The sequence below is a fragment of the Trachypithecus francoisi genome, unplaced genomic scaffold (genome assembly GCF_009764315.1).
Source record: "Trachypithecus francoisi isolate TF-2019V2 unplaced genomic scaffold, Tfra_2.0 Contig01474, whole genome shotgun sequence".
Classification (NCBI taxonomy): Eukaryota; Metazoa; Chordata; class Mammalia; order Primates; family Cercopithecidae; genus Trachypithecus; species Trachypithecus francoisi.
The window spans coordinates 3,390,957-3,403,714 of NW_022681435.1; the positions used below are offsets into that span (position 1 = coordinate 3,390,957).

At 41.7% G+C, this 12,758-nt stretch overlaps 1 protein-coding gene across 5 annotated transcripts in view; it reads right to left on the bottom strand.

Moving 5' to 3' along the window:
- ATP8B1 (ATPase phospholipid transporting 8B1) overlaps positions 1-12,758 on the bottom strand; it is a 149,103-nt gene that overhangs the window by 13,538 nt on the left and 122,807 nt on the right. For all 5 annotated transcript variants that reach the window (XM_033238594.1, XM_033238578.1, XM_033238599.1 and 2 more), the window contains 5 exons: positions 11,250-11,414; positions 10,363-10,474; positions 8,889-8,964; positions 4,295-4,427; positions 3,055-3,343 (listed from right to left, as the gene is read on the bottom strand). In XM_033238594.1, coding sequence (XP_033094485.1) covers positions 3,055-3,343; positions 4,295-4,427; positions 8,889-8,964; positions 10,363-10,474; positions 11,250-11,414 — 775 coding nt within the window. The remainder of the gene's footprint in view (positions 1-3,054; positions 3,344-4,294; positions 4,428-8,888; positions 8,965-10,362; positions 10,475-11,249; positions 11,415-12,758) is intronic.

A 12,758-nucleotide genomic window follows, 5' to 3' on the forward strand; every position in this document is an offset into this window, starting at 1 on the left:
GGCTCAGTGCAACCTCTGCCTCCCAGGTTCCAGTGATTCTCCTGCCTCAGACTCTCGAGTAGCTGGGATTACAGGTGCCCGCCACCATGCCCGGCTAATTTTTGTATTTTTAGTGGAGACGGGGTTTCGTCATGTTGGCCAGGCTGGTCTCGAACTCCCGACCTAAAGTGATCTGCCTGCCTTGGCCTCCCAAAGTGCTGGGATTACAGGCATAAGCCACCGTGCCCAACCTTGCCTTTATCTTTCTCCTGCTTCATGTATATTCTCAGGGTCTAGGACCAAGAAGAGACAACATCCACCCAGCTGGTATGAGATATCTTCCGGTAGGATAGAGGGAGAAGGCAGTCTGTGATAGTCCTTGGATCCTTGCTAGGGGCAAAAACATGGTGGGTCATGATTCCTTCACTTCTTCCAGACTACACTGCTAAACATGAATATTAGCAAATGCTCAGATTATTTTTTGACACTTGAATTTCACTCGACTACTTTATGACCAACAATTTCTGTGTGTGTGTGTGTGTGTGTGTGTGTGTGTGTGTGTGTGTGCTTTTTTGTTGTTGTTGCGGAAAGGGTCTTGCTGTGTCACCCAGGCTGGAGTGCAGTGGAGCAAACATGGCTCACTGTAGTCTCAACCTCCCAGGCTCAAGTGATCCTCCTGTCTCAGCCTCCCAAGTAGCTGGGACTACCTGTGTGTGCCACCATACTTGGCTAATCTTTCTGTATATTGTTCTTGATGCAGTTGGAAGAAATGACAGCTTTTACAAAGTACATAAAGGCACTAATACTACTTGTATAACTTCTAAGGAGACCCCCAAAGTTTCCTATATTTTTATCCCAAAGGGATGCTCTATAAGTCACATATAAAAGTACCTGGGACCAGGTGCAGTGGCTCATGCCTGTAATCCCAGCATTTTGGGAGGCTGAGGCAGGCAGATTGATTGAGCCCAGGAGTTTGAGACCAGCCTGAGCAACATGGCAAATTCCCAACTCTACAAAAAACACAAAAATTAGCTAGGCATAGTGGCTCATGCCTGTAGTCCCAGCTACTTGGGAGACTGAGGTGGGAGGATTGCTTGAGGCCAGGAGGTAGAGGTTGCAGTGAGCCAAGGTTGTGCCACTGTACTCCAGCCTGGGTCACAGAGGGAGACCTTTTTCCTTTTTTCTTTTTCTTTTTTTTCTAAATGCACCTGGCATATAACAGTGCTTCATAAAAATTTTAAAACAACTTAAGAAAAGCCCCTCTAAGATTATCTACTTTGACTTTGTGCAATCCCTCTCATTGCTGAACTCAGAGGAACAAAATGTTTCAAGCCTAAGTCACATAATCAGTTGATAAATCTCCAAAGCAAATCCATTATCTAGAAGACTACTTTATAACTGAATAAAAAGCATGTTTGACTTGTCCTTTTGGCACAGCTAGTTATGTTAAAGGTACGTAATGGAAAATAAACTAGAGCTGGCTGGCTATGGAGGAAAGAGATAGATCTAATTCCAAGCAAGCAATACCATTTGCATGGTAGGGCAAGCACATGCAAAAACAAAAACAAAAACAAAACAAAACAAAACAAAAAAACCGTGTGGATGAATTAAACTGCTAGTGACGACAGACATACGCACTGATAAAGAAGGCAAGATGACATACGTCATATAGCTGACTCCTGTTGAGGAAGATAAAGTTGGAATATTCTTAGTATACATCGAGGAGGAGGAGGAGACTAAGAAAAGAAAGAGACAGACTCATGAGCCACAAAATAGACTGAAAAGTCTAGTTATATATAATGCATTTCAGCACCACAGGAACATGCAATTACCTATGTACCATCAGGTAATACTTCAGCTTAGTGATAACATGACAGAGCTGGAGGTGACATTGGGGATTATTTTCTTTTCCGATGAGAAAACTGAAACCTGAGCATAAGCCCGAGGTGACACCAGATTTTGGCAATAGGATGAGGATGAATATCCAGGTCATTAGTTTGAGTATTTTTATTACAAGATACTCCCTTACAGTAACAGAGGGAGGAAAAAGGAACAGGATTCAGACATAGAGATGAGGGCTGCCGGTGTGGTTCTGCAGGCTTTAATACCAGCACAACTGTATTTCTGCAAGGCAGGACTCAATCTTTCACTTGTGTGGACTTAACTTCTAGCATCCAGCAAAAGGCAGCCTTCTAGGGAGGTCAGGAGGATGGTGAGAGAACATGGAAGCTTTTCTTCAATGCTAAAACTCTAAACTCACTCCAGGTGACCCAATGATGGAGTTCCCACAGATTTACCAAAGGTAGGAAGAAAGTCCCAGAAAGAAATGCTTAGGTGAAAGGGAATGACATTGTCAAAGCAAGCACCAGAGCTCAACAATTTATGTCTTACAAAACTTATTAAATATCAGGGTTTTGTTTTGTTTTGTTTTGTTTTTTTGAAATGGAGTCTCACTCTGTCGCCCAGGCTGGAGTGCAGTGGCGCGATCTCAGCTCACTGTAACCTTCGCCTCCTGGGTTGAAGTGATTCTCCTGTCTCAGCCTCCCGAGTAGCTGGGATTACAAGTGTGCACCATCACACCTGGCTAATTTTTATATTTTTAGTAGAGACGGGGTTTCACCATCGTGTCAGGCTGGTCTTGAACTCCTGACCTTGTGATACGCCCACCTTGGCCTCCCAAAGTGCTGGGATTATAGGCGTAAGCCACTGTGCCCAGCCAATATCAGGGCTTTTAATAAACCCGAAATATGGGAAGAGAACCAGTAAGAGGGGAAAAAATACACCACATCTATGTAAAAGAAGAAAAATATAAGGATAAATTCCCCCCCATAGACCTTATCTTCCTCTTAGCGTCTTTCAGGAGCCCTATCAGCGATACTCTTTCCTCCTGATGGGCTATGGGCTTTCTGGGGGTAGGGTCACAGGTGTTGTCATGGTTAAGTTGCTTTATGAAACATCTGTTCTATGAAAACCTAAGCTGTAAAATCTAAAAAAAAAAAAACCACCCCCTACACATTCCAGCCATTTTTCCTCTCTAGCACGTTGGGCCCCACTGGCCGTTGGTGCATGACTCACTTTTGATCATGTTCACATCATTGGCCCCATCTCCGATGGCCAGCGTGATGGCTTTCTTGTACCTCTTCACCAGGTCCACCACCATGGCCTTCTGCTTGGGGGTGACACGGCAGCAGATGACTGCACTGCACTCGCAGGCCAGGTCCACAAAGTTTTTCTGCCGCTGCTCTTTCTTAGCTTCTAGCCTCCTTTTACTTTGGGTCCGCATCCGTCTTTCTTCTTCTGTTCTTGGGAACTTCAGCTTCAGAATCTTACTTCTCTTGGTCTTTTTCTCGAGAAGAATTTCATTCTGTGAGATCAGAGAGGGAAAAGGTTACATTCATTTTAGTTTTACCCCAGGAGTACCATTCCCAAGATTTAAATTATGTGAAGGATAATTTTTGGGTTATATCACTGATTATATTTGACAAACAAATTTGATTTTATAATCAAAACATGTATATGTATGTGTATACATATATATACACACACACATATATATATGTATTTTTTTGAGACGGAGTCTCTGTTGCCAGGCTGAAATGCAGTGGCACAATCTTGGCTCACTGTAACCTCCACCTCCCAGGTTCAAGCGATTTCCCTGCCTCAGCCTTCTGAGTAGCTGGGACTATAGGTGTGCGCCACCATGCCTGGCTAATTTTTTTTTTTGTATTTTAGTAGAGACAGGGCTTCACCATGTTGGCCAGGATGGTCTCCATCTCCTCACCTTGTGATCTACCCACCTTGGCCTCCCAAAGTGCTAGGAGTACAGGTGTGAGCCACCGTGCTTGGCTATATATATATATTTTTAATGGAGATGGTGTCTTGCTGTGTAGCCTGGGTTGAAGTGCAGTGGCTATTCATTCACAAGTGTGATCATTGCATGCTGCAGCCTCGAACACCTAAGCTCAAACTACCCTCCTATTTCAGCCTCCAGAGTAGCTGGGACTACAGGCGCATGCTACCACATCCAGCTTATAAAATGTATATGCAACAAAAATTTAGAAAATCCAACAATCTATAAAGAAAAAAATGAAAAATACCCATTAATTAATAAACCAAGATAACCACTTTTACCTCTTTGGTATACATCCTTTCATATATCATATACTATTAAGTCTTAAACTTGGAAAAATCGCACTTTCATGTATAGGCTAAGAGACTTTTAGGTTGGCAGTTAACATGCGAAAGCATCTAAAAGTGGTCCCAAAAGAACTTCTTTCTTCTGAGTTAAAGGCACAGATACACTAATGATACGTACCAACCAAGAACCAGTGATGATTAACGCACGGTTTCCACCGGGTGGAAAAAAAGGTTCCTGCACAGAAGGTGCAAACTTTGCGTAGACTCCACCTCTGTTCCTCTGGTTTTCCATCCTTGCATGAAGAAGAGAACTAGGGGAAAGCAAATTTAAGTGTTTAAAATGTAAGACCATAAATAGGTCCTTGACTCTGAGATAATTTTGACTTAAAAAAAAGTGACAAAAAAACAAAGTTTACCATCTTAACTATTTTTGTTTATTTTATTTTCATTATAATTTTTTTGAGAAAGGGTCTCACTCTGTCACCCAGGCTGGAGGGCAGTGGCATGATCATGGGTCACTGCAGCCTTGACCTCCCAGGCTCAAGTGATTCTCCTGCCTCAGCCTCCTGAATTGGTGGTACTATAGGCACACACTATCATGCCTGGCTAATTTTTGTATTTTTTGTAGCAATAGGGTTTCGCCATATCCCGGGCTTTGACCATTTTTAAGTGTATAGCTTAGTAATGTTAACTATAGTCACATTGTTATCCAACCAATCTCTAGAACTTTCTCATCTTGCAAAACTGAAACTCTATACCTATTACACGATAACACCTCATCTCACTCACCCTCCAGTCCCTGGTAACTTCCAGTTTACTTTCTGTTTGAATGAGTTTGAGCACTCTAGATACCTCACATATGTGAAATCAAACAGTATTTGTGTTTTTGTGACTGGTTTATTTCACTTAGCATAATGTCTTCAAGGTTCATCTATATAACATGTCATAATTCAAGGTTCATCTATATAACATGTCATAATTTCCTTCCTTTTTTTTTTTTTTTTTTGAGATGGAGTCTTGCTCTGTCGCCTGGGCTGGAGTGCAGTGGCCAGATCTCAGCTCACTGCAAGCTCCGCCTCCCGGGTTCACGCCATTCTCCTGCCTCAGCCTCCGGAGTAGCTGGGACTACAGGCGCCCGCCACCTCGCCCGGCTAGTTTTTTGTATTTTTAGTAGACATGGGGTTTCACCGTGTTAGCCAGGATGGTCTCGATCTCCTGACCTTGTGATCCACCCGTCTCGGCCTCCCAAAGTGCTGGGATTACAGGCTTGAGCCACCGCGCCCGGCCTAATTTCCTTCCTTTTTAAAGCTGAATATATTCCATTATGTGGAGGCACCACATTCTGTTGATTCATTCACACAATGATGGGCACCTGGGTTGTGTCCACCTCTTGGCTACTGTGAACAGTGTTGCTATGAACATGGGTGTGCATGTATCTCTTTGAGATCCTGCTTTCAATTATTTTGTGGATATACCCAGAAGTGGGATTGTTGAATCATATGGTAATTCTTTTTAAAAGTTTCTGAAGCATCACCATACTGTTTTGCATAGTGGCTGCACCATTTTATATATTTCATCAACAACGCACAAAGGTTCCTTCAACAATGCTTGTTATTTTCTATTGTGTTTTGTTTTTGATAGTATCCATCCTAAAGGGTGTGAGGTATTGTCTTGCTTTGGTTTTGATTTATCTTCCCCTAATGATTAGTGATGATGAGCATCCTTTCACATGTTTATCAGCCATTCGTATGTCCTCTTTAGAAAAATGTCTACTCAAAGTGCTTTGCCCCCTTTTTTTTTTTTTTTTTTTTTTTTAGACAGAGTCTTACTCTGTCACCAGGCTGGAGTGCAGTGGTGTGATCTCAGCTCACTGCAACATCCGCTTCCTGGGTTCAAGCAATTCTCCTGCCTCAGCCTCCCAAGTAGCTGGGACTACAGGTGTGTGCCACCACACCCAGCTAATTTTTGTATTTTTAGTAGAGACAGGGTTTCACCATATTGGCCAGGATGGTCTCAATCTCTTGACCTCACAATCCGCCCGCCTCAGCCCCCCACAGTGCTGGGATTATAGGCATGAGCCACCATGTCCAGCCAGCCTTTTTTTTTTTTTTTTTAACTGAGTGACATGTAATTTTACTACGTCTCGATTCGTCCACCATGTGGGGGTACCATGTTCTTGGTAATTCACCATTTTTCAAAGACAGCTAAAGGAAGATACAGTTGAAAATGTGTACACAGCAACAGAAGAAAGGCAATCTTAGGCCAGGCACTGTGGCTTACGCCTATAATCCCAGCACTTTGGAAGGCTGAGGCGGGCAATCATCTGAGGTCAGGAGTTCCAAGCCAGGCTGGCCAACATAGTGAAACTCTGTCTCTACTAAAAATCCAAAAATTAGTCAGGCATGGCGGTGGTGCCTGTAATCCCAGCTACTTGGGAGGCTGAGGCATGAGGATCCCTTGAACCCAGGAGGTGGAGGTTGCAAAGAGACAAGATTGCACCACTGCACCCCAGGCTGGGTGACAGAGAGAGTCTTTTTAATTAAAAAAAAAAAGGAAAGGCAATCTTGATCTGAATTAGAATACTGGCTATTGTTTGTTAGGAAGAAACTTATTTTCATACAAACAAAATTATATCTGTGTTTGAGAAATTCTCAGTGCTTTATATCAACAAATTGAATGTTTGTGTTAAAATGATATATGTGACAAGGCCACATATAACACTTTCATGTGATAGAAAAATGAGTCATGAAATTTTGGAGTGGAAGGGACCTTAAATATCTTGTCCAATCTCTTCATGTTACAAATAAGGAAATCAAGCCAGAGGAAGGTGATGTGATTTGCCTGCTGCGAGTTGATAGGAAGACTGGAATGAGGACTCAGTTATCTTGTAACTCCTGGCTCAGGACTCTTACTATTACACACAAAAAGCCATTGTTCTTCTCCTTCCAAAGAAGGTTTCTCAGCCTTGGCACTCTTGATGTCTTGGGCCTAATAATCCTTTATTTTATGTGGCCATCCCTTGCATTGGAGGATGTTCAGCAGCATCCCTGGCCTCTCTACCCACTAGAAGCCAGGAGCACTTCTCCTCTGCAGTTGAAACAAACAAGTGTCTCTGGACAGTGTCAAAAAGGGTCCCTGGAAGGCAGACTCACTCCCCACTGAGAATCATTCCATATAGTAATTAACCGAATTACTTGAAACCCAGAACTAGTAAAGTAAACTCATTAAGCATTTATTTGTCTGTTGTTATCTTTTTTTTTTTTTTTTTTTTTGAGATGGAGTCTCGCTTTGTCACCCAGGAGGGCTGGAATGCAGTGGCACGATCTTGGCTCACTGCAACCTGTGTCTCCCAGGTTCAAGCGATTCTCCTGCCTCAGTCTCCCGAGTAGCTGGGATGACAGGCACCCGCCACCACGCCCGGTTAATTTTTGTATTTTTAGTAGAGACGGGGTTTCATCATATTGGTCAGGCCCTCAAACTCCTGACCTCATGATCCACCTGCATCAGCCTCCCAATGTGCTGGGATTACAGGCATGAGCCACTGTGCCCAGCCTGTTGCTACCTTTTTAAAACCTAAAAACACTAAGGGGCATGGTCAATGTGCCTCTATTCAGGCACACAAACTAAATCAGTTCTAAATGGAACCAAATTAGATCATAAGGCTACTGATTTTGTTTAATTTAACGGAACACCTAATATACTAGAACAACTAGAAAATGCTTTATCACCGTCATTAGAAATAAGACGAATATTGACCATCAATTCCCTCATCACTTTATCACACCTCGCAAGTGTGTATGTTAACAGCTTAATCTGACCTCATGCTGGCCTGAGAGAGGTGTTGTAGGGAAAAAGCTTGAGGAACTGTCAGGCCATCAGTAAACCCAGTAACTGTGTGCAGCATATTATAGCTTCAGAACAAGACATGGCTTTTTCATCATACATTTCCAGGTCTGCTGCGACTCTGATTTAAAGCTCACAAATGTTTCAGCATATGCTGACATTTGAATTATCAGGCCTGCCCCACCTAGGCTAGATTACAGAGGACCTACATGATGTAACCCACCTACACATTTCCTTCCGGGCAAAAGCTTTTTTTTCCTTTCTTCTATTTCCCTTTCAAAAGTAAAAGTTCCTAGAAAAAGCAAAACAGGACTATAATTCATATTAATTTGCTAGGATATGACAGGTTCACTTCCTTTTCCAGTAGGTGAACAGAGAAGACTTTTTTTAATGAGAGAGTTTCGCTCTTGTCACTCAGGCTGGAGTGCAGTGGCGTGATCTTGGCACACTGCAACCTCTGCCGCCTGCGTTCAAGTGATCCTCCTGCCTCAGCCTCCTGAGTAGCTGAGACTACAGTTGGCAGCCACCACACCCAGCTAATTTTTGTAGTTTTAGTAGAGATGGGGTTTCACCATGTTGGCCAGGCTGGTCTAGAACTCCTGACCTCAGGTGATCCCCCTACCTCAGCCTCCCAAAGGGCTGGGATTACAGGCATGAGCCACTGTGCCTGGCCTGAGCTTAGAAGGAATAGAGAAAAATGGCCTCTGAAGGGCCCCAAGTTTCCCTAAAAGTAAAATCTGCTCAAATTTAGGCTGAACCTTGATTACTTGGAACTGCCTGTTTTTGTCTTGCTTCATTTAAACATAAGGAAACTGCCCCAAGTGGCATATCGTAGCCCCTATTTCTCCATATCTGCTATCTTCTACAGACAACCTTGCATTTGAAAAGATGAGCTCTTATGTAATTTCATACTGCAGGCTTTTACTCACTTAATATCTTCCCCATAGCAGATGGTGGTGTCTTCAGTCAGAAGTTCACAAGCAAATCCTATATTTTCAGCAGTTTCTACAATAGAATAAAATTAAGTCAATGTCATTCCTGCTGTTTTTGTTTTGTGTTTTTGAGACAGCATCTCACTCCCATTGCCTAGGCTGGAGTGCAGTGACATGATATCTGCTCACTGCAGCCTCAACCTCCAGGGCTCAAGTGATCTTCCCATCTCAGCACCGCTCCCAGCCCCCAAGTAGCTGGGACTACACAATTAGCTACCAAGCTACCAATAGAAAATACTTTTGTATTTTTTCTAGAGACAGGATTTCATCATGTTTGCCAGGCTCATTCTTACTGTTAAACTGAATAATTGCTTTTACCTAGTAATGATATTTTTTAGTTCATGAACATAACCAGATTCACACAAATATGCTGTTTTTCTATAGCAATCTACAGGAATCACTTGCAGAAAAAAAATGCTGTTCTCTATAAGAAAACAAGTGAAAGTCAAAGTCTAATTTGAAATGTTTTCAATAAATAAAATGTGCTATATTATCAAACATATAAACTGGTTATTTAATAAAGCAATGTTCACTAAATTACTAAACACTTTCAGTTCATGGTTTAATTACTCTGTTATTGGCAGGGGGAGGGGGGAAGAGGGAAGCATAATAATTTCCACCAACCCTTACGTGAAGATTTTTATTTTCCTTTTAAATTACCACCCAATTTGGCATTTATTTAAGGTCAGGGCTGTGCTTCCCGTAACTTTGCAGAGCGTGTAACCCATTGACGATTTCAGAGCAAGAGACGTTATTAGATTTCTTGTGGAAGGCTTGCAAAGTAAAGTGTCAATACCAAACAAGTGCTTGTTGAGTTCTAAAGTTAAAAAATTAAAATTGGGCCGGGGGCGGTGGTTCACGCCTGTAATCCCAGCACTTTGGGAGGCCAAGGCGGGCGGATCACGAGGTCAGGAGATTGAGACCACGGTGAAATCCCGTCTCTACTAAAAATACAAAAAATGAGCCGGGCACGGTGGCGGGCGCCTGTAGTCCCAGCTACTTGGGAGGCTGAGGCAGGAGAATGGCATGAACCCGGGAGGTGGAGCTTGCAGTGAGCCAAGATCGCCCTACTGCACTCCAGCCAGGGGGACAGAGCGAGACTCCGTCTCAAAAAAAAAAAAAAAAAAATTAAAATCGTTCTTTCCTTAGGAGAGATAAGACCAATTATAATCATCAAGACATGGCCAGGAGCTAAATTATAAGGAAGAAACTGCTACTGAGGGGGATCAGGAAAGGATGCAGAAGGGTGTGCTGGAAAAACAGAGGAGGGTTTCTCAGAAAAAGCATCTTCCGTCCAAAGAAACAGTGTTTGTACAGGATGAAAAGTCTGAGGAGGTCATCTTGGGCAAAGGAAACGGCAGCTATAAATATTTGTGAATTAACAGATATGCTTCCCTGCACAATGAATTACCCTTTTTGTCTCCAGTAAGCACCCAGATCTTAATGTCAGCTTTTGCAAGTTTTGAAATGGTTTCTGGAACTCCATCCTGTAGCTTGTCTTCAATAGCTGTAGCTCCCAGGAGCTAGAATGTATATTTAAAAAAAAAGGGGGGGGGGGTGGAATTAGCAAATAAACCAAAAGTTCTCTGTCATTACAGGTTGCCAACCTGTGAAAAGAAGGGCAAATTATGCATCCTGGTTGCTGCTCTCCTGGTGCCAATGGCCAGTGTTGACAGGGAAGGCTACCATGTTTCTCAATTACTGCAAACCAACACAGCTGAAAACATTTTCCCTAAAGGATGAACTATTTAATTTGCCAAGATAAAAATGCAAGTACAAAATCAAGGATGTTAACAATACACTTTCCTTGTGTATTTGTGGCTTTACACTGACATTAACCAGTTGCAACACTAGCTATTTGTTGAATATTTTCCACTGATCTAAACTCTATGAAAACTATGTCTTAAATTTGGAAAACTTTTAGAAACAATATATTTTCCTTATTTCAAGATTTTGCAGAATATGAATTGTTTCAGTAATTCCCCCAATGTAATAAGTATTAGATGCAGGTTCGTTATTGTTTAAAAATTATAATAAACTTTAATAAGTGATATACAAATTATGGAATTGAATTAGAATCTCTCCTAATGTATTTTGTCTTTTAGTTTCTCATAATGGCAACTTCTGTACTGCTCCTATTTTGGTGAACAAAAGAAATTACCTTCTTCCATTGTGCCAGTGTCAAATGTTGAAGTTGCAATTATCTCTTAAGCATGAGATCAAATATTCAATAAAACTTAAAAAAATTTCAATTCTGCTTAGAATACCAAAGAAAAAGTTATTAAGGCTAAAACTCACAATTAAGTCTTTTTCAATCTCCTCATATACTTTATCCAGAGCTTCGTCCCGGTTGGTGGAGGCCACACTGGCAGCCATAAACTTTTTATTCCATTCTGCAAATTCTTTTTCTTCAATTTCCTTGTAGCAAAGGCATAGGGTTCTAAGAGTTTCATTTGCAAAGATCTGTTTTATTTAAAAAAAATAAATCCACCAATGCAAAGAATAGTTAATTTTATGTAATTCAGGATCAAGTATGAAATTTTACTTTGAAGTAATATACTAACAGAATTTAAAAAGAGACCATTAAAGATGACAGATTCTGTACAAATACATTTTAGAGAGGGGATTAAATGTCAGTTTTTTTTTTTTTTTTTTGAGACAGGTTTGGCTTTATCATCCAGGCTGGGATGCAGTGATGCAGTCCTGGCTCACTGCAACCTCTGTCTTCCAGGCTGAAGTCATCGTCTCACCTCGGCCTCCCAAGTAGCTGGGACTACAGGTGTGCACCACAACGCCTGGCTAACTTTTGTACTTTTTTTGTAAAGACGGGGTTTCATTATGCTAGTCTTGAACTCATGAGCTTATGTGATTTGCCCAACTCAGCCTTCCAGCATGCTGGGATTATAGGCATGAGCCACCGCGCCCAGCCTAAACATCACTTTATAATAGACTTTGCTTTTCTAAACTTCTGTAGGGTCCAGGACTGTACTTCTAGTTTCCAAAGGGAAAAGTTTACCTTTCTTCTAAGTCTTCTATTACCTTTCTCTTTTTCTCTTAATGATTTTTCTCTTAAAGATTTTCTCTTTTTCTCTTAATGACTAGGAAAATATCAGACCAAGGGAGCTGCCTTGGGGTGTAATGACGTAAGCACGAACCTGACAACTTTATAACTTGTTCCAACAAACTGTGATACGAGTCCAATCACCTATGAACTCTCCACCAAGCATGATTCCCTCAAACCAATTCTAAAATACAGAAGCCATTATTAAAGCTGAGGTCAAACCTTCTAATGGTAAAGAGTATCTGGCAATTTTTCAGTGGTGAATGATTTAAACATTTTCTTTTTTTTTCTTTTTCTTTTCTTTTCTTTTCTTTTCTTTTTTTTTTGAGATGGAGTCTCGCTCTGTTGCCCAGGCTTGAGTGCAGTGGTGCAATCTCGGCTCACTACAACCTCCGCCTCCCGGATTCACGCCATTCTCCTGCCTCAGCCTCCTGAGTAGCTGGGACTTGCGCCCAGCTAATTTTTGTATTTTTAGTAGAGATGGGGTTTCACCATGTTGGCCAGGATGGTCTCGATTTGTTGACCTTGTGATCTGCCCGCCTCACCCTCCCAAAGTGCTGGGATTGCAGGCGCAAGCTACTGTGCCCAACCCGATTTAAACATTTTAAGCAGTTTCAACAAGAACCAGTAAATATCTCATTACTTTATAGTCACATCTTTTTTTTTTTAATTAAACTAAATTTTTTTTTATTTGAGACCAAGTTTTGCTCTTGTCACCCAGGCTGGAGTGCAATGGTATGATCTCG